The following is a 20548-nucleotide window of genomic DNA, read 5'->3' as shown; positions in this document are numbered from 1 at the left end:
TACAATCTGCAGGTGTACCTAATATTATGACCCGTCTTGATATATTTTAATGTCAGCCTCGGACTTCCAACAAACAAATAAAAGATTGTGATTCATGGAGCACTAATGCTCTGGCGTGTTCTTGTCTTGTGTCAAGTGGAGAGCAAAACCAAGAGGTCTCCTAAAAGCTCTTTAGCCGCCGTCTAGTGGAGTAGATTAGCGGCCCCGCCCGTTAAACCCCGGCTAGGGACCCCTCAGCGAGCATTAATGGGCGGGTCGAGGCTGCAGGTACTTTGTGCACGTGGGAGAAGGTCTCATCGCCGCGTGGCGGTAATGGAGGAGAAGGTGGCGCGGAGGCGGAGGGGAAAGGGGCGGGGTTAACGGGATGGCGGGTGTTAGCGTGATGTTTATTTGACGTTGAACGCAACATTAAACCGGCCGCCTTCAGGCTACCTCGCTAGCTTTTAATGTCGCTTGTATTACTTTGTAGGGCTTTTGTCTGACGCCCATGATAAAGCATTTTCCCTTGTAAAGCAAACTACATTTAAAAAAAAAAAGCTCCAAAATCAATAGTGTGCTGCTGCTGAAGAGCAACGGAGGGGAGAGGGCGTTACAGATATTTCCTCAAATAAAAGCTAAGTGTCAACTGCAGAAAGCCCCAGGCGTGTAGACCGACAAATGATATTGTTTAATACTAGCAAGTACCTTTTACACAAATAAATAGTGTAAAAAAAAAAAAAAACTGATTGTAACCCCCTGCAAATAAAAAGTAATTTTTATTTGAGGTTTGGCATTTATTTACCTAAATGGAAAATTGGAGTGTGGTGACTGTCAGATTGTAGCAAAAGTAATCACAGTCCCTAAGCTACAACCCATCCATCCATCCATTTTCTACCGCTTATTCCCTTTCGGGGTCGCGGGGGGCGCTGGCGCCTATCTCAGCTACAATCGGGCGGAAGGCGGGGTACACCCTGGACAAGTCGCCACCTCATCGCAGGGCCAACACAGATAGACAGACAACATTCACACTCACATTCACACACTAGGGCCAATTTAGTGTTGCCAATCAACCTATCCCCAGGTGCATGTCTTTGGAAGTGGGAGGAAGCCGGAGTACCCGGAGGGAACCCACGCATTCACGGGGAGAACATGCAAACTCCACACAGAAAGATCCCGAGCCTGGATTTGAACCCAGGACTGCAGGAACTTCGTATTGTGAGGCAGATGCGCTAACCCCTCTGCCACCAACCATTTTATTTAATTATGAAAAAAAAAAGGCATCTATTCGAGGTACGGCATTAATTATTTTGATTAGCAAATGTCCAGGTTTGTGTCTATCATAGCATGTTACAATACTTACAACTATGGTGTCAAGACTTGGACTATGAGGTGGTTTGTTTTTACCGAGGCAAAGGAAAGTTGGCACGAGCAAGGCGTGAATGAAGGTGCATCTTTTTATTTTAACAAACAAAAAGCGCTCACAACGGAGGTACAAAACTTGGCTGTGTAAATAAACACTTGCACTATGGCATAAACTATGGACATAAACTAAAACTTGCACAATGGCAGAACTATGGACAACTAAAACAAAAACACTTACTGTGACGAGAAAGGGTTTAAGAGAAAAGCAGCATGGATGTAATGGGTGTAGGAGGTGATGTTGCCAGGATGAACAACACAAACAGACAGGCTTAAATAATACTGTGGTGATTAGTGAAAACAGGTGTGAGACATGAGGACAGGGGCGGGACATGAGGAGAAGGTGAAAACTAATGAGTTGCTATGGTAACAAAACAAACCAGGAAGTGCAAGAACAGGAACGGAGTGTCCACAAAACAAAACCGAACATGACTAAAACAAAACATGAACACACAGACATGACATATAGGCCCAAAGGAGGCAACAATAAGAGGTGTGGCCTTTACCTATTTATTTTTATCATATTTATATAGCGCTTTTCTCTTGTGACTCAAAGCGCTTTTACATAGTGAAACTCAATATTTAAACCAGTGTGGGTGGCACGGTGATCAGGTGGGTAAAGTGGCTTGCCCAAGGACACAATGGCAGTGACTAGGGTGGCGGGGATCGAACCTGGAACCCTCATGTTGCTGGCACACCCACTCCACTACCTGAGCTATGCCGCCAGGTATACCTTCTTTTAAAAAAAAGACATACCTGGCGTTTATTGGAGAATGATGCCGCTTAGTGTTGGTAGCATGATCATAATTGTATAGTGGCACCACCTGTTATTTTGTTCCCTTTTTGTTGAAAAAAATGGATTTTTATATTTGAGGGGTGGCATTTATTTGTTAAAATAGGAGACACACCTGGTGAAAAATACTAATAATGTTATTTAGGTAACATAATCATACCCCTGGGGTGGCACCAACTGTTATTTTGTTCACAGTTTAGGGTAAACAGGAAGGTGTATATTTGAGGAGTGGTATTTATTGTGATTAATGGTATCAAGGTAGCATAATCATACCCTTGTCTTGGCACAATCTGTTCATTTGTTACCTGTTTTGGGGGAAAGGGGAGGTGTATATTTGAAGGGTGGTGTTCATTCATTAAAATAGAAGACCCAACCGGGGATTAATGGTATTAATGTTATTAAGGTAGCATAATCATACCCTTCTAGTAGCAACACCTGCTATTTTGCTCCCTGTTTGGGGGAAAAATGGATGTGTATATTTGAGGAGTGGCATTCAATCATTAAAATAGAAGACCCAACCGGTGATTCATGGTATTAATGTTATCAAGGTAGCATAATCATATCCTTCTAGTAGCAAAACCTGCTATTTTGCTCACTGTTTAGGGGAAAAATGGATGTGTATATTAGAGGGGTGGTGTTCATTCATTAAAATAGAAGACACAACCGGGGATTAATGTTATTAAGGTAGTATAATCATACCCCTCTAGTAGCAACACCTGCTATTTAGCTCCCTGTTTGGGGGGAAAATGGATGTCTATATTTGAGGGGTGGCATTCATTCATTAAAATAGAAGACCCAACCGGTGATTCATGGTATTAATGTTTTCAAGGTAGCATAATCATATCCTTCTAGTAGCAAAACCTGCTATTTTGCTCACTGTTTAGGGGAAAAATGGATGTGTATATTAGAGGGGTGGTGTTCATTCATTAAAATAGAAGACACAACCGGGGATTAATGTTATTAAGGTAGTATAATCATACCCCTCTAGTAGCAACACCTGCTATTTAGCTCCCTGTTTGGGGGGAAAATGGATGTCTATATTTGAGGGGTGGCATTCATTCATTAAAATAGAATACCCAACCGGTGATTCATGGTGTTAATGTTATCAAGGTAGCATAATCATACCCTTGTAGTGGCACCATCTGTTCATTTGTTCTCTGTTTTGGGGAAAAGGGAGGTGTATATTTGAGGTGTGGCGTTTATTCATTAAATAGAAGACACAACCGGGGATTAATGGTATTGTTATTAAGGTAGTATAATCATACCCTTCTAGTAGCAACACCTGCTATGTTGCTCCCTGTTTGGGGGAAAAATGGATGTGTATATTTGAGGGGTGGTGTTCATTCATTAAAATAGAAGACACAACCTGGGGTTTATTTTATCAAGGTAGCATAATCATACCCCTCTAGTAGCAACACCTGCTATTTAGCTCCCTGTTTGGGGGGAAATGGATGTGTATATTTGAGGGGTGGCATTCATTCATTAAAATAGAATACCCAACCGGTGATTCATGATATTAATGTTTTCAAGGTAGCATAATCCTACCCATGTCGTGGCAACATCTGTTCATGTATGCCCTGTTTTGGGGAAAAGGGGAGGTGTATATTTGAGGTGTGGTGTTTATTCATTAAAATAGAAGACCCACCCGGTAATTAATTGTATTATTGTTATCAAGGTAGCATAGTCGTACCCCTGTGGTAGCACTACCTGCTATTTTGCTCCCTCTTTGAGGACAAAGGGAGGTGTATATTTCAGGAGTGGCATTTATTTGTTGAAATAGAAGACACATTTGGTGATCAATGACTTAGCATAATCATACCCCTGCAGTGGCACCATCTGTGATTTTGTTCCCTATTTGGGGTAAAAAGATTGTGTATCTTTCAAATCTATGGTGTACTTGTTCACTAATAAGGTCATTTTGTCTAATAAATAATCATGAGGGTATTTACAGTACATGCTATGTATTTCATAAAAGGAATAATCTATTTGAGGTCTGGCATTTATTTATTCATTAAAATGGCAGATGCAACTGTGAACTAACTGTTGTCTGATTGACCATCGTGTGTTTGCTTTTTGCCAAGGGATAAAATCAATTGTCAATTTGAGGTCTGGCATTTATTTATTAGAATAAATGATGCACCCGGCATTTAAATGGGGCAAGGTGCCTATTGGATTATACTAAATGTAATTAAAGTCCCCTAGTGGGCACCAGCTAATGTGTATTTTCCTTAAAGGAAACAAAGTTTATTTGTTTTTATTCTTCAAGTAGGCGACCTATCCAACGGTTAACTGGCGTTTACTATCCGTGGGCATAATGGTCATGTAACACAAACGAGGGACCACTTGTCAGGTCCTGCGAAGAACGCGTGTGTGTGTCAGAGTGCGTGTCCTTTCACCCTGAGGTGATGTGACGCCGTCAAGACGTCCTCACCCAAGTGTCCTCCAGGGGGCATGGGGGCCAAGTGTCAGCCCTTGTTAGGGGGTGTCAGGGGGGCTAAGGACGGGTGATCTCTGTGGCGTTTGTCACCTGACAAATCAATACCTCCACTCTCTGGTTTATAACACACACGCCTCAACACACACACACACTGAAGTGTCATGTGTTTTGTTTGTGTTGCAGAGGGCTGCAGTTTAATGGCTGGCAGGTAGGGGCCAAAGAGGGACAAACAACATGAACTCCATTCCGTCCATGGACAGACACATCCAGCAGACCAATGACCGGCTGCAGTGTATCAAACAGGTGAGAGGCAGCTTTTAAACAGTCAGTGTTGTTGGTGAAATAGCCCCTTGGTGAGTGTATGGCACACTCACCAGCTGTAGTGACACTGCACTGATACTTACCGTATTTCCTTGAATTGCCGCCGGGTATATAGTATGCGCCTGCCTAGAATTACTGCCGGGTCAAACTCGTTTCGCAAAATAATCAGCGCATTCTTAGTATTACCGCCGGCTCAGGATTAACGCCGGGTCAAACTCGTTTCGCAAAATGTTATTTTATTAGTGCATGTCTACAATTTCTGCCGGGTCGAACTTGTTTCATAAAATAATTAGCGTATGCCTAGGATTTCCGCCGGGTCAAACTCGTCACGTCACGAGTGACACTTCACCTGTCATCCTTTTCAAAATGGAGGAGGCTGATTTCAATCATTTGAAATCGCATAAAGGGAAGAAGATTAAGAGCTATTCAGTAAGATTTAAGGTCCAAGCTATTGAATATGCTAAAAAGAACAGTAAGCAGCTATGTTTTATTAATATACCGTAGCTGCGTGTGTCAAATATGAGTCATTAAATGACTCCCGCCTCCTGGTGTTGGATGGCGCTAGTGATCCTTCTTGCGACTACTCGGCTGCAGAAGAAGGGACAACAAGCAGCAAGAGTGAGCAGCGTGTGTTTATTTTTTCCTCTCGCTTTCACTTTTAACATGGAGGATTACATATCTAAAATAAAACAGTTTTCTAAACTGGACAGAGAGACTTTTTAAAACTGATGAAAGATAAGGAAGACTTCTATGAACAAGTTATCGATGCTTTGGATCAGAAAAAGCTGCGCATGGACTTCATTTATAAGTAAAGGTAAAGTTTTTTTATTAAATGTGCTTTTCATGATGGTATCCTTACATCACACTCAAATTTTTAAGCGCAGGCCTAGATTTACCGAATGCTTTTGGTAAGTGAGAAGAGGTTTTAAAATAATTAGCGCATGCTTGCCTTTACCGCATGCCTTTGGTAAGCGCCGGAGTGAGAAGAGGTTTTAAATTAATTAGCGCCCCGGCGGCAATTCAAGGAAATACGGTAATTGATGTTTGCTTCATAATGGTCACGGTGGGGCATTTTGGCTGTTGCCGTTACCCCAGAGTACAGAGACAGAAGGTGGCGTGCAGGTCAAAGAATAAGATTATTTACGTCAAGTAAAAGTGATATTTTAATGCAAAAACAAGTGTTTAAAGACGCAGAAGTGATATTTTGACGTTAAAAATTAATGTTTAAAAACACGGAAGTGATATTTGGAGGCGAAAATGAATGTTTAAAAATGCGGAAGTGATATTTTGAGGCAAAAATGAGTGTTTAAAGATGCGGAAGCGATGTTTTGAGATGAAAATTAATGTTTAAAAACGGGGAAGTGATATTTTGACACAAAAATTAATGTTTAAAGACGCAGAAGTGATACTTGTACGCGAAAATTTGTGTTTAAAAATGCGGAAGTGATATTTTGAGAAAAGAAATTGTGTTTAAAGATGCGCAAGTGATATTTCGAGGCGAAAATTTGTGTTTAAAAAGGCGGTAGTGCTATTCTGACGCGCAAATGAATGTTTAACAACGCAGAAGTGATATTTTGACGTTAAAAATTAATGTTTAAAAACACAGAAGTGATATTTGGAAGCGAAAAAGAATGTTTAAAAATGCGGAAGTGATATTTTGAGGCAAAAATGAGTGTTTAAAGATACGTAAGTGATGTTTTGAGGTGAAAATCAATGTTTAAAAATGCGAAAGTGATATTTGCAGGCAAAAATGAGTGTTTAAAGACACGTAAGGGATGTATTGAGGTGACAATTAATGTTTAAAAATGGGGAAGTGATATTTTGATGCAAAAAGGAATGTTTAAAGACACGTAAGGGATGTATTGAGGTGACAATTAATGTTTAAAAATGCGGAAGTGATACTTTGAGGCAAAAATGAGTGTTTAAAGATAAGTAAGTGATGTTTTGAGGTGAAAATTAATGTTTAAAAATGGGGAAGTGATATTTTGAAGTGAAAATATGTGTTTAAAATGGGGAAGTTATATTTTGGCGCAAAAACGAATTTTTAAAGACGCAGAATTGATATTTGGACGCGAAAATGAATGTTTAAAAATGCGGAAGTGATATTTTTAGAAATGTTTAAAAATGCGGAAGTGATATTTTTAGACAAAAATAAGTGTTTAAAGATGCGGAAGTGATATTTTGAGGCGAATATTTATGTTTAAAAAGGCAGAAGTTATATTTTGACCCGAAAATAAATGTTTAAAGACACAAAAGTGATATTTTGAAATGAAAACGAGTGTTTAAAAACGCAAAAGTGATATTCTGACGCAAAAACAATTGTTTAAAAATGCGGAAGTGATACTTTCAGACAAAAATGAGTGTTTAAAGATGGATGGATAGATAGATAGATAGATAGACAGATAGATAGATAGTATTTTATTGATTCCTTCAGGAAAATTTAAAAGATGCGGAAGTGATATTTCGAGGCGAAAATTAACGTTTATAAAGGGGGAAGTAATATTTTAACGCAAAAATAAATGTTTAAAGACGCCAAAGTGATATTTTGAAGCGATAATTAATGTTTAAAAACGCAGAAGTGATTTATTGACGCAAAAATCATTGTTTAAAAATGCAAAAGTATTATTTTGACACGAAAATTAATGTTTAAAGACGTGGTAGGGATATTTTGATTAAAAAATGAGAGTTTAAAGACGCAGAAGTTATATTTTGACGCGAAAACTAATGTTTAAAAACCCAGACGTGAGATTTGGACGCGAAAATTAATGTTTAAAAATGCGGAGATGATATTTTGAGGCGAAAAATAATGTTTAAAGACAAAAAATTTTATTTAGATGCGAAAACTAGTGTTTAAGACACAGAAGTGATATTTTCAGGCGAAAATTAATGTTTGAAAATGCATAAGTGATATTTTGATGCAAAAATTTATGTTTAAAAACGCAGATTTCCGCGTTTTATGTGGACATTTCACATACATAGGATTGTCAACGTAGGCGAGCGGCTCCACATGGTTTAGAGATATAATTGCACCTCTGTGGCAGCTAATTTAAAATATAGGAATCAACTTATTAAAAAATAAGACCCTTGATGCCCAACCGTATTTGCGACCTCTTAAAGCAGTGGTTCTCAACCTTTTTTTAGTTATGTACCCCCTGTGAACATTTTTTTAATTCAAGTACCCCCTAATCAGAGCAAAGCATTTTTGGTTGAAAAAAAGAGATAAAGAAGTAAAATACAGCACTATGTCATCAGTTTCTGGTGGTCTTTCTTGAACTATTTGGAAAAATAGCTATAAAAAAATCAGATCGGTGTCACTTGAGGATAAAAAAAAAAAATCAAATTTGGTGTGCCTTAGAACAGTGGTTCTCAACCTTTTTTTTAGTTATGTACCCCCTGTGAACATTTTTTTAATTCAAGTACCCCCAAAAATCAGAGCAAAGCATTTTTGGTTAAAAAAAAAGCGATAAAGAAGTAAAATACAGCACTATGTCATCAGTTTCTGATTTATTAAATTGTATTACAGTGCAAAATATTGCTCATTTGTAGTGGTCTTTCTTGAACTATTTGGAAAAAAAGATATAAAAATAACTAAAAACTTGTTGAAAAATAAACAAGTTGTAATGACTGATTGGCATAGTAATGCCGGGTTTGTCCCTCCGTGGATGCGTCGACAAAAACACAGCAATAGTAAGTTTAAATGATTTATTAAACTTAACAAAAGCAGGCTACGAACACAAATACTGGAGCTAACAGACAAAATAAACCAAGGGCGCTCGCATAAAAGCTTGGAATAGAAAACATAAAAACTAAGACTGGCACAAAGGCACACAAATACGAAAAACAATTCATCAGCGTGAGAGCTGGAATAAAACAAAGGTTTAGCGTGAAAAGCTAGCGAGAATATACTTACATGAAGTCAGTCAATACTGTTGCTAGAAGGCAAATTTATGGACCCAGACTGAACAAAGAAAAGAGGAAAGCTTATATAGGGAGAAATCAAGGAGAACCAGGTGTGTGTAGAAAACGAGGAGCAGGTGAAATCAATGTGTAACCATGGTAACGGACTAAACAGGAAGTAAGTGGGTCAGAAGAGAATGAAACAAAGATGGAAAAATAAACATGTGAAGATCTGAGTCACGGATCGCAACACAAGTGATTCAATTATAAATAAAGATTTCTACACATAGAAGTAATCATCAACTTAAAGAGCCCTCTTTGGGGATTGTAACAGAGATCCATCTGGATTCATCAACTTAATTCGAAACATTTCTTCACAAAAAAAGAAATCATTAACATCAATATTTATGAAACATGTCCACAAAAAATCTAGCTGTCTACACTGAATATTGCATTGTTGCATTTCTTTTCACAGTTTATGAACTTACATTCATATTTTGTTGAAGTATTATTCAGTAAATATATTTATAAAGGATTTTTGAATTGTTGCTAATTTTCAATAAATATATTTATAAAGGATTATTGAATTGTTGCTATTTTTAGAATATTTTTTAAAAATCTCACGTACCCCTGGGCATACCTTCAAGTACCCCCATTTGAGAACCATTGTCCTAAAGGGTACGGCAGAAAGATTTCATTGAGGAAAATCCGTACTTAAACTATGTTTCAGAAGCTTCTAGCGAGAAGTACCACAAAGATTGCACAAACAGAGGTGCTAAATCCCGATTCCCGATGGAGGCTTTTGAGACATAAACGGTCTATAGTCCTTGCAGCAGGATATTAAATATTAAATAAGGTATTCCGTGGAAGAAATGTTTGATCGCGCGGCTTAGTGCCTGAAAGAAGTCAACAAAAGGGGAGCGTCTAAAGTGCACACAATCCAAATGAGGTTAAGCGTGTTAACCCCGCCAGGCAAAGATTTAAACAAACACGTCGCGATGTTATCGTCATATGGGTAAACATGTCAATTAGAGGGATCCGCGGCGTGCGAGGAGACCTCGCGTCGGCGCTCATAAATGGTTAAGAGTGGGGGTCATTTCAAACCCGGCAGCCCCGCCACCGCTAATAGAGGCAGCTTTGTGCCACGCACAATCAGGGGTTTTTGGAAGTGGCGCATAATAAATAGCATTTATGCCCTCCCAATTAGAGCGGCCCTTTCAGCCACGCCGTCTGGAGATGATCATTGTGGGAGATCAGAACAATTAACTTGCTATCGTCTCCCCATTGTCCAATTTCTCCAATAATTAAGGAAATATTGTGAAGCAATCCAGCTGTTTGCTTTAATTGAAAGTCTGATGCTGCTTTTATTTATTTTTTGGGGCGTCATTGAAGACAGCAGGAATATAAATCAAGCCTCCCTCATTGTGTGAGGTGACACACACACACACACACACCAGTCCACCCGACGGGGGAACAAATTGATTTTGTTGCTCCAATGATAAATTACCGCAGAACGAGATGATAAAGTGGAGGAAATTGGAATGTGTCGGCCGCATTCAGTGGCCAGCTTGAAGGCGAAATCAGAAATCATTACAGCGCTCATTTTTAAATGAGCGTCCCCTTGCAAAATTAGGATAATTTGATTTTTGAACAATAACCTCAGTCATTTTCAATTATTAAATCATACACTCAGGCCTCGTGAGGATTTGACGAGGGAAGAAAAATTCTCCGCGATTTGTGGAAAACTTTAAATTTTGGGGAGAAGTAAAATATAACTATATTATAGTATATTTAATTATACTATATTGTTTTACACAATATATATTATTATAATTGTATGATTATGTATACTGTATTTCCTTGAATTGCCGCAGGGCATATAGTATGACTTGACTTGACTTTATTTATTCATGCTTGCAGTGGAGCCAAGGACCCACTGAAAAAAACAGCTGAACTTTACAATAGATATCAAACAAACAACAATAAAAAATTAAAAGAACAAACAGTATTTTAAAAATGTTGAACATCCTCAGGGCAGCAGCAGCATGGAAACTGTTAGCATTCTGGTATATAACTATATTACTTATTTAATTAGTGTCATTATACAGCTTAATTGCTGTATAATGTATGCGCCTGCCTTGAATTACTGCCGGGTCAAACTCGCTTCCCAAAATAATTATCACATGCTTAGTATTACCGCCTGGTCAAACTCGTGACGTCACGAGTGACACTTCCCCTGTCTTCATTTTCAAAATGGAGGAGGCTGATTTCAATATCGGGAATTTGAAATCGCATAAAGGGAAGAAAATTAAGAGCTATTGAGTAGGATTTAAGGTCCAAGCTAACATCACAATCCAATTTTTACTGCATACCTTTGGTAAGTGCCGTAGTGAGAAGATTGTTTAAAATAATTAGCGCATGCTTACTTTTACCGCATGCCTTTGGAAAGCGTAGGAGTGAGAAGAGTTTTTAAATTAATTACCGCCCCGGCTGCAATTCAAGGAAATACGGTAAGTATTTATTGGAAATATATAAACAATGATAAATTTAATCTCTTTAAATAATAATTTGATATAAATAAAATACAATATTATTGTAATAAAATGTAATTTATTAATTATGAAATTGCAATAATATTGTAGAAATCAAGTTTCTTTCATTTTTAGTGTCATATTATCCACTTTGGTTTATTAACTAGTTTTAATTGAAACATTAGGTAAAATTATGTATAGATTTGAGTTACTTATGTTAAATATATTTTAATAATACAGTATTAATCATGTCTTACGTGGTATCTTTATTTTAATTTTATTGTAGATTTCTTTTGTTCATTAAATTTTGTCTACCTTTTCTTGACGATGTTGGAACGTCAGCTTTACAGATGCCACCTTTGTCGTGGTAGAAACGTCTATCGCAAGAAAGATTACATGAAAATGACTTTTTTCACGTTATCTAATCTACATTGTTTTGATTTGATTTTATAATTTGGTTTATCATTTTACAACTACTTTTTTTAATGGAAAGTTTCTTGCAATAAATTTAGCAGAGAGACATACAGTATCTTACGAAACATAGCATTAGTAACGTACAAAACCATTAAAGTTGTCACGTTGTGTAAATTGTAAATAAAAGAGAATACAATGATTTGCAAATCCTTTTCAACCTATTTTCAATTGAATAGACTGCAAAGACAAGATACTTAACGTTCGAACTGGAAAACTTTATCATTTTTTGCAAATTTTAATTACATTACATTTTGAATTTGATACCTGCAACATGTTTCAAAAAAGCTGGCACAAGTGACAAAAAAGACTGCGAAAGTTGAGGAATGCTCATCAAACACTCATTTGGTACATCCCACAGGTGAACAGGCTAATTGGGAACAGGTGGGTGCCATGATTGGGTATAAAAGCAGCTTTCATTAAATGCTCAGTCATTCACAAACAAGGAGGGGGCGAGGGTCACCACTTTGTGAATAAATGCGTGAGCAAATTGTCCAACAGTTTTAGAACATTTCTCAACCAGCTATTGCAAAGAATTTAGGGATTTCACCATCTATGGTCTGTAATATCATCAAAAGTTTCATAGAATCTGGAGAAATCACTGCACATATGCGGTGATATTACGGACCTTTGATCCCTCAGGCGGTACTGCATCAAAAACCGATATCACCACGTGGACTCAGGAACACTTCAGAAAACCACTGTCAGTAACTATGGTTTGTCGCTACATATGTAAGTGCAAGTTAAAGCGAAAGCCATTTATCAACAACATCCAGAAATGCCGCCGGCTTCGCTGGGCCCGAGCTCATCTAAGATGGACTGATGCAAAGTGGAAAAGTGTTCTGTGGTCTGACAAGTCCACATTTCGTTTTTGGAAACTGTGGACGTCGTGTCCTCCGGACCAACGAGAAAAAGAACCATCCGGACTGTTATAGTTCAAAAGCCAGCATCTGTGATGCTATGGGGGTGTATTAGTGCCCAAGGCATGGGTAACTTACACATCTGTGAAGGCATAATTAATGCTGAAAGGTACATACGGGTTTTGGAGCAACATATGTTGTCATTCAAGCAACGTTATCATAGACACCCCTGCTTATTTCAGCAAGACAATGCCAAGCCACGTGTTACAACAGCGTGGCTTCGTAGTAAAAGAGTGCGGGTACTAGACTGACCTGCCTGTAGTCCAGACCTGTCTCCCATTGAAAATGTGTGGCGCATTATGAAACGTAAAATACGACAACGGAGACCCCGGACTGTTGAATAACTTTGTCACGCGTACGCGGCGCACTTGCTGCGCGGAGTTGCCACCTCATGGATCCACACGACCAGTCAGGCAGGAGTGCAGGTAAGAACTTGATTTTTAATATAATAAAACAAAAGAACACTGACACAAAATGACAAAATAAAGCGCGTGCCTACGCACGGGAAGCTAAAGCGGAACTTAGCACAAAAAAATCTATAATCAATCAATCAATCAATGTTTACTTATATAGCCCTAAATCACTAGTGTCTCAAAGGGCTGCACAAACCACTACGACATCCTCGGTAGGCCCACATAAGGGCAAGGAAAACTCACACCCAGTGGGACGTCGGTGACAATGATGACTATGAGAACCTTGGAGAGGAGGAAAGCAATGGATGTCGAGCGGGTCTAACATGATACTGTGAAAGTTCAATCCACAATGGATCCAACACAGTCGTGAGAGTCCAGTCCAAAGCGGATCCAACACAGCAGCGAGAGTCCCGTTCACAGCGGAGCCAGCAGGAAACCATCCCAAGCGGAGGCGGATCAGCAGCGCAGAGATGTCCCCAGCCGATACACAGGCAAGCAGTACATGGCCACCGGATCGGACCGGACCCCCTCCACAAGGGAGAGTGGGACATAGAAGAAAAAGAAAAGAAACAGCAGATCAACTGGTCTAAAAAGGGAGTCTATTTAAAGGCTAGAGTATACAAATGAGTTTTAAGGTGAGACTTAAATGCTTCTACTGAGGTGGCATCTCGAACTGTTACCGGGAGGGCATTCCAGAGTACTGGAGCCCGAAATGAAAACGCTCTATAGCCCGCAGACTTTTTTTGGGCTTTGGGAATCACTAACAAGCCGGAGTCCTTTGAACGCAGATTTCTTGCCGGGACATATGGTACAATACAATCGGCAAGATAGGATGGAGCTAGACCGTGTAGTATTTTATACGTAAGTAGTAAAACCTTAAAGTCACATCTTAAGTGCACAGGAAGCCAGTGCAGGTGAGCCAGTACAGGTATATATGTATGTATATATGTATATAAAGGTATATACAGTACAGGCGTAATGTGATCAAACTTTCTTGTTCTTGTCAAAAGTCTAGCAGCCGCATTTTGTACCAACTGTAATCTTTTAATGCTAGACATGGGGAGACCCGAAAATAATACGTTACAGTAGTCGAGGCGAGACGTAACAAACGCATGGATAATGATCTCAGCGTCTTTAGTGGACAGAATGGAGCGAATTTTAGCGATATTACGGAGATGAAAGAAGGCCGTTTTAGTAACGCTTTTAATGTGTGCCTCAAAGGAGAGAGTTGGGTCGAAGATAATACCCAGATTCTTTACCGTGTCGCCTTGTTTAATTGTTTGGTTGTCAAATGTTAGAGTTGTATTATTAAATAGAGTTCGGTGTCTAGCAGGACCGATAATCAGCATTTCCGTTTTTTTGGCATTAAGTTGCAAAAAGTTAGCGGACATCCTTTGTTTAATTTCATTAAGACACGCCTCCAGCTGACTACAATCCGGCGTGTTGGTCAGCTTTAGGGGCATGTAGAGTTGGGTGTCATCAGCATAACAGTGAAAGCTAACACCGTATATAAGACAGGATACTAACCGTGACTTGTTGTGTAAAGCAAACAATGGACCAAGGACGAACTGAGGAATAACGCAGGCTTATATACTCAAACAATAATTAGAACACAGGTGCGCCTGACGCCTGAGCAGGTGAACAAATGACAAAACCATGGAAACCAGACAAAACAGGAAGTGCACAAAAACAGGGATCGGCCGAGTCTAGAACTAAACATGATCAGAACATACAAACGACAAAACAATAAACGATCTGCATAGCGGATTGTGACAAACTTAAGCTGTACATCAAGCAAAAATGGGAAAGAATTCCACCTGAAAAGCTTAAAAAATTGGTCTTCTCAGTTCCCAAACGTTTACTGAGTGTTGTTAAAAGGAAAGGCCATGTAACACAGTGGAAAACTCGCCCCTGTGCCAACTTTTTTGCAATGTGTTGCTGCCATTAAATTCTAAGTTAATGATTATTTGCAACAAAAAAAAAATACGTTTCTCCGTTTGAACATTAAATATCTTGTCTTTGCAGTCCATTCAATTAAATATAAGTTGAAAAGGAATTGCAAATCATTGTATTCTGTTTTTATTCACGATTTACACAACACGCCAACTTCACTGGTTTTTGCTTTTGTACATTAGGTTGATTGATTGATTGAAACTTTTATTAGTAGATTGCACAGTTCAGTACATATTCCGTACAATTGACGGCGTGGGGCAGTGGGAGAGTGGCCGTGCGCAACCCGAGGGTCACTGGTTCAAATCCCACCTAGAACCAACCTCGTCACGTCCGTTGTGTCCTGAGCAAGACACTTCACCCTTGCTCCTGATGGTTGCTGGTTGGCGCCTTGCATGGCAGCTCCTTCCATCAGTGTGTGAATGGGTAAATGTGGAAGTAGTGTCAAAGCGCTTTGAGTACCTTGAAGGTAGAAAAGCGCTATACAAGTACAACCCACTTATCATTTAAATGGTAACACCCGAATAAGTTTTTCAACTTGTTTAAGTCAGGGTCCACGTTAATTAATTCATGTTGTCCTTTGGGTGACACACATTATGAATATTTGGGGAATTTAGGTCACTATTTGCAGAAAAAAATGCAAGTTCCTTGAAGTGCAACCTTCAAACAGAGGTGTAACAGGTGATTCATAAAAACTGCTGTGTCACAATTTGTTTCCCCTTATCGCCTTGAAATTGGCCCGCTGCGGGCTGTTTGGGCAAGACGGGGCCCACTTGACACGAGTGCCATCCATTTCTATTCCAATTCATCGCACGCCTCCACATATTCCCATTACGCTCTTTGTTAACTTACATGACGGAGGTGCAAACACAGGATCGTGCACACGCAGCCACCCCTTCAGGGACCGAGGGGACACGTGTCCAGGTTTGATAGGTGGTTTCTGGGCGGGAAATTCAGGGACCGGACGGGGGGTCGTGGGGGACATCTGTGGCACGACACTGCCAAGCGACGGCAGCGACACCGGTGGGCAGATTGTCCCTGGTAGAGAAGAAGAAAGGTGTCTGTCTGGAAACACCCGCCCACCTGCAGCTCGCCGTGATCACGTGTGTGCGGTCTGGCTTCCATACCCGTCTAAATTTAGCAGCTGCGGATGTTCCTCGCTCTCCTCTTAACGGAGACATCTTTTGCCGTCAGGAGCTCATCCAAGCCTGAAATCTGCTGCCCCCTAGGGTGCAAATATTGTTCAAACAACAGTTGGTTACATACGGCAAAACGATCGTACTGTCGTATAAAGTTACAGCATTTTGCTCAAGACAGCTTCCTTCGATATTGGTTGTGGTGTTGAATACGGTTGCGCAACATACACAATATGAATAATACACATTTGGTCGAACATAGTGTTATTAATACTATCAGTATATTGTGATAATGCATACATTCTAGCTTTGTCTGTGAATTTGACAGCGCAATGTAGCATCCTCGTTAGCGGCTAACGTCCCTCAACAGTGAAGCTTCTAAGCCAGTGGTTCTCAAATGGGCGTACGCGAACCCCTGGGGGTACTTGAAGGTATGCCAAGGGGTACGTGAGATTTTTTTTTTTAATATTGTAAAAATTTCAACAATTCAAAAATCATTTATAAATATATATATTGAATAAATCATCAACAAACTATGAATGTAGGTTCATAAACTGTGGGGAAAAAAATACAACAATGCAATATTCAGTGTTGACAGCTAGATTTGTATACTTGTATACTATTTGTATACTCTAGCCTTTAAATAGACTCCCTTTTTAGACCAGTTGATCTGCCGTTTCTTTTCTTTTTCTTCTATGTCCCACTCTCCCTTGTGGAGGGGGTCCGGTCCGATCCGGTGGCCATGTACTGCTTGCCTGTGTATCGGCTGGGGACATCTCTGCGCTGCTGATCCGCCTCCGCTTGGGATGGTTTCCTGCTGGCTCCGCTGTGAACGGGACTCTCGCTGCTGTGTTGGATCCGCTTTGGACTGGACTCTCGCGACTGTGTTGGATCCATTATGGATTGAACTTTCACAGTATCATGTTAGACCCGCTCGACATCCATTGCTTTCCTCCTCTCCAAGGTTCTCATAGTCACCATTGTCACCGACGTCCCACTGGGTGTGAGTTTTCCTTGCCCTTATGTGGGCCTACCGAGGATGTCGTGGTGGTTTGTGCAGCCCTTTGAGACACTAGTGATTTAGGGCTATATAAGTAAACATTGATTGATTGATTGATTTTTTGTGGACATGTTCCATAAATATTGATGGTAAAGATTTTTTTTTTTTTGTGAAGAAATGTTTAGAATTAAGTTGATGAATCCAGATGGATCTTTATTACAATCCCCAAAGAGGGCACTTTAAGTTGATGATTACTTCTATGCGTAGAAATCTTTATCAGGGTCCGCCCTGCCTATGGCAAAGGACTCCGTGTCCTTTGCCATGGCAAGGACCCTATTGAATCTGCTGCGTTTTATTCAATCAATCAATCAATGTTTATTTATATAGCCCCAAATCACAAATGTCTCAAAGGACTGCACAAATCATTACGACTACAACATCCTCGGAAGAACCCACAAAAGGGCAAGGAAAACTCACACCCAGTGGGCAGGGAGAATTCACATTATTATTCTTTCTTTCTTTCTTTCTTCCGCACCGTCGCACCCCAATTTCACCCCCTTAACATGCTTCAAAACTCACAAAATTTGACACACACATCGGTCTTTCATGCCTTCCCAACATATTAGGCAGCCAAACCAGAAAAATCTAAATTGCGCAATAGCGCCCCCTAGGACGAAAAAGAGACTGCTTGTAACTTCCGTTAGGAATGTCGTAGAGACATGAAACAAAAACCTCTATGTAGGTCTGACTTAGACATAAATTTCATAATTGTATCTTCTAGGGCAAAAATCAACAAAAATTTTGCAAAAACCCATTCAAAGCAAAATTTTCGCAAAAAATGCTATTTTTGCCTCTTTGAGCTGTAATTTGATCCCCTTAAAATGCTTCAAAACTCACCAAACTTGGCACACACATCAGGACTGGCAGAAATTACGATCTAGTGAAAAAACCGAACCTTAAAACTCAAAATTGCGCTCTATTGCAATTTTTGAATAAAACACAGAAAAAACTGCTCCTAGGAAGAGGAAACAGATAAAAGTGCTTATAACTTCTGGTAGGAATGTCAGACAGACATGAAACAAAAACCTCAATGTAGGTCTCACTTAAACCTGCATTTTGATAATTGGCATCTTTCAGTTAAAATCAACAGGAAATTGGCAATTACCCCTTCAAAATAAAAGTTTTGTAAAAAGCTGTCACCTTTTTCCAGACAAAACTGCTTGTAACTTCTGTTAGGAATGTCGTAGAGACATGAAACAAAGACCTCTATGTTGGTCTGACTAAGACCAGGGCTTCAGTCGCGGGGGCAGCAGCCAAAGCGGAGCAGCCAAAGGCGGACCCAACCAACGCTGCTTGTTTATAATTGAATCAATTGTTTATTTTTCAACAAGTTTTTAGTTATTTTTATAGCTATTTTTCCAAATAGTTCAAGAAAGACCACTACAAATGAGCAATATTTAGCACTGTTAAACAATTTAATAAATCAGAAACTGATGACATAGTGCTGTATTTTACTTCTTTATCTCTTTTTTTCAACCAAAAATGTTTTGCTCTGATTAGGGGGCACTGGAATTAAAAAAATGTTCACAGGGGGTACATCACTGAAAAAAGGTTGAGAACCACTGTTTTAGGGAACACCAAATTGGATTTTTTTTTTTATCCTCAAGTGACACCGATCTGATTTTTTTTGCCGGTCTAAATCTATCAAATTTGATACTTTCGCATCAGGTTCAGGCCACGGCAGAAAGTGGTCCCAATCCGAATGGAATCTGATATTTTCAAGTGTGACTTCAGTCCAAACGGCAATTTTTTTTAGAAACATTTTTGAAATCATGTTTTTGATATCATCCTGGTGCTTTAACTTAGTTTAACCATTTTGTTTTCCAATGTGAATGAATTAATAGACTTAAAATCCATTCTGTACCTCTGATTTTACTTTGTTATTATATTTTTTGTCCATATGGATGTGAAATGGACTTTTTGGGGACGGCGTGGTGCAGTTGGAAGAGTGGCTGTGCCAGCAACCTGAGGGTTCCTGGTTCAATCCCCACCTTCTACCATCCTAGTCACATCTGTTGTGTCCTTGACCAAGACACCCTTGCTCCTGATGGGTCGTGGTTAGGGCCTTGCATGGCAGCTCCCACTATCAGTGTGTGAATATGTGTGTGTGAATGTGGAAATAGTGTCAAAGCTCTTTGAGTTCCTTAAAAAAGGTAGAAAATCGCTATACAAGTATAACCCATACATTATTTTCAAGATGGTCTTAAAAAAAACTTTAATTTCACATATTGAAACCTGCAGAGTCCCTGTATAAGACAATATTTCCTCCTGATTTTTGTATTAAGGTGTTAGCGTTTATTTATGTAGTGTGTGAGTGACGGGTAGAAAATACCTTTTTGCTGGGAAATCATGTAGTGCCACCTGCTGTTTGCATGTATAAACATCTAGTGCTCCAATATAAGACTAGGGTAAAGCACTGTATTATATTTGGGTCTTTAAGGTTATTTGGTAATATTGTGGTCATCGTGACTTTTTAAAAGTTCCACAACTCTTAAGATATTTTTGTTTGTTTGTCACTAGAGTGACATGAAGAAAAGCTCTGACTTGCTTGGAGAGAGGTTGTTTGTTGGTTTACAGGAACATTATCATTTTAAATGTGTGTCAATTTAGTAATGCAAGTGACTTCAGACACATTTTTTGTCACTGGGTGTGTGTGTTTGTGTGAATGATTTGAAGAAAAGCTCTGAAAAAGTGGCTCGGTTCCACTTGTTGGTTTGCATGTATAAATCGCTAGCCCCCTAATGCAAAATAAGGGGAAATATCGTCTTGTATTGCCTTTTGTGCACCTCGTTCCATGTTTAAGACACATTTTTTTGTGTATTGACGTGTGTGAGTGAAAGGAAGAAAACCTCTGACTGGCTTGAATAGAAATTGTTTGGTGCCCCCTGTTGGTTTGCATGTACAAAACACAAGACCCTGCATATAATATTATGGAAAAATACCATCTTATATCTTGGTCAATACAGTAAATTATCCAATGCATACATTAAAGCTAATTTTTTTTTTGATTTTGAGTCCCTTTTTTGGACACGTGAGTGCCAGTAGCAATAGGAAGGAAAGCACTGTCTTGCTTAGGAAAATGTTTTTTTTGCCGCCACCAGTATAAATCTCTAGACCCCAAATATAAGACTAAGGAAAAATACTGTCTTATATTGACTTTTTTGGTCATTACTGTCTATGTGTGTGTGAGTGAGTGAGTGAGTGACAGGAAGAAAACCTCT

At 39.3% G+C, this 20548-nt stretch overlaps 1 protein-coding gene and 1 long non-coding RNA gene across 7 annotated transcripts in view; one reads left to right on the top strand and one right to left on the bottom strand.

The window, feature by feature from the left end:
• LOC133558400 (zinc finger MIZ domain-containing protein 1-like) overlaps positions 1-20548 on the top strand; it is a 322168-nt gene that overhangs the window by 240203 nt on the left and 61417 nt on the right. For all 4 annotated transcript variants that reach the window (XM_061909765.1, XM_061909764.1, XM_061909763.1 and 1 more), the window contains exon 3: positions 4812-4931. In XM_061909765.1, coding sequence (XP_061765749.1) covers positions 4863-4931 — 69 coding nt within the window. In that variant the 5' untranslated portion in view covers positions 4812-4862. The remainder of the gene's footprint in view (positions 1-4811; positions 4932-20548) is intronic.
• The window catches only part of LOC133558403 (uncharacterized), a 68660-nt gene continuing 63523 nt past the window's right edge, over positions 15412-20548 (bottom strand). For all 3 annotated transcript variants that reach the window (XR_009807945.1, XR_009807943.1, XR_009807944.1), the window contains 2 exons: positions 16259-16356; positions 15412-16169 (listed from right to left, as the gene is read on the bottom strand). This is a non-coding gene — a long non-coding RNA (uncharacterized LOC133558403). The remainder of the gene's footprint in view (positions 16170-16258; positions 16357-20548) is intronic.

The sequence above is a fragment of the Nerophis ophidion genome, linkage group LG08, assembly GCF_033978795.1.
Source record: "Nerophis ophidion isolate RoL-2023_Sa linkage group LG08, RoL_Noph_v1.0, whole genome shotgun sequence".
Lineage (NCBI taxonomy): Eukaryota > Metazoa > Chordata > Actinopteri > Syngnathiformes > Syngnathidae > Nerophis > Nerophis ophidion.
The sequence above is the reverse complement of the archived record's forward strand: the minus strand, read 5'-3'. Positions and strand labels throughout refer to the sequence as shown.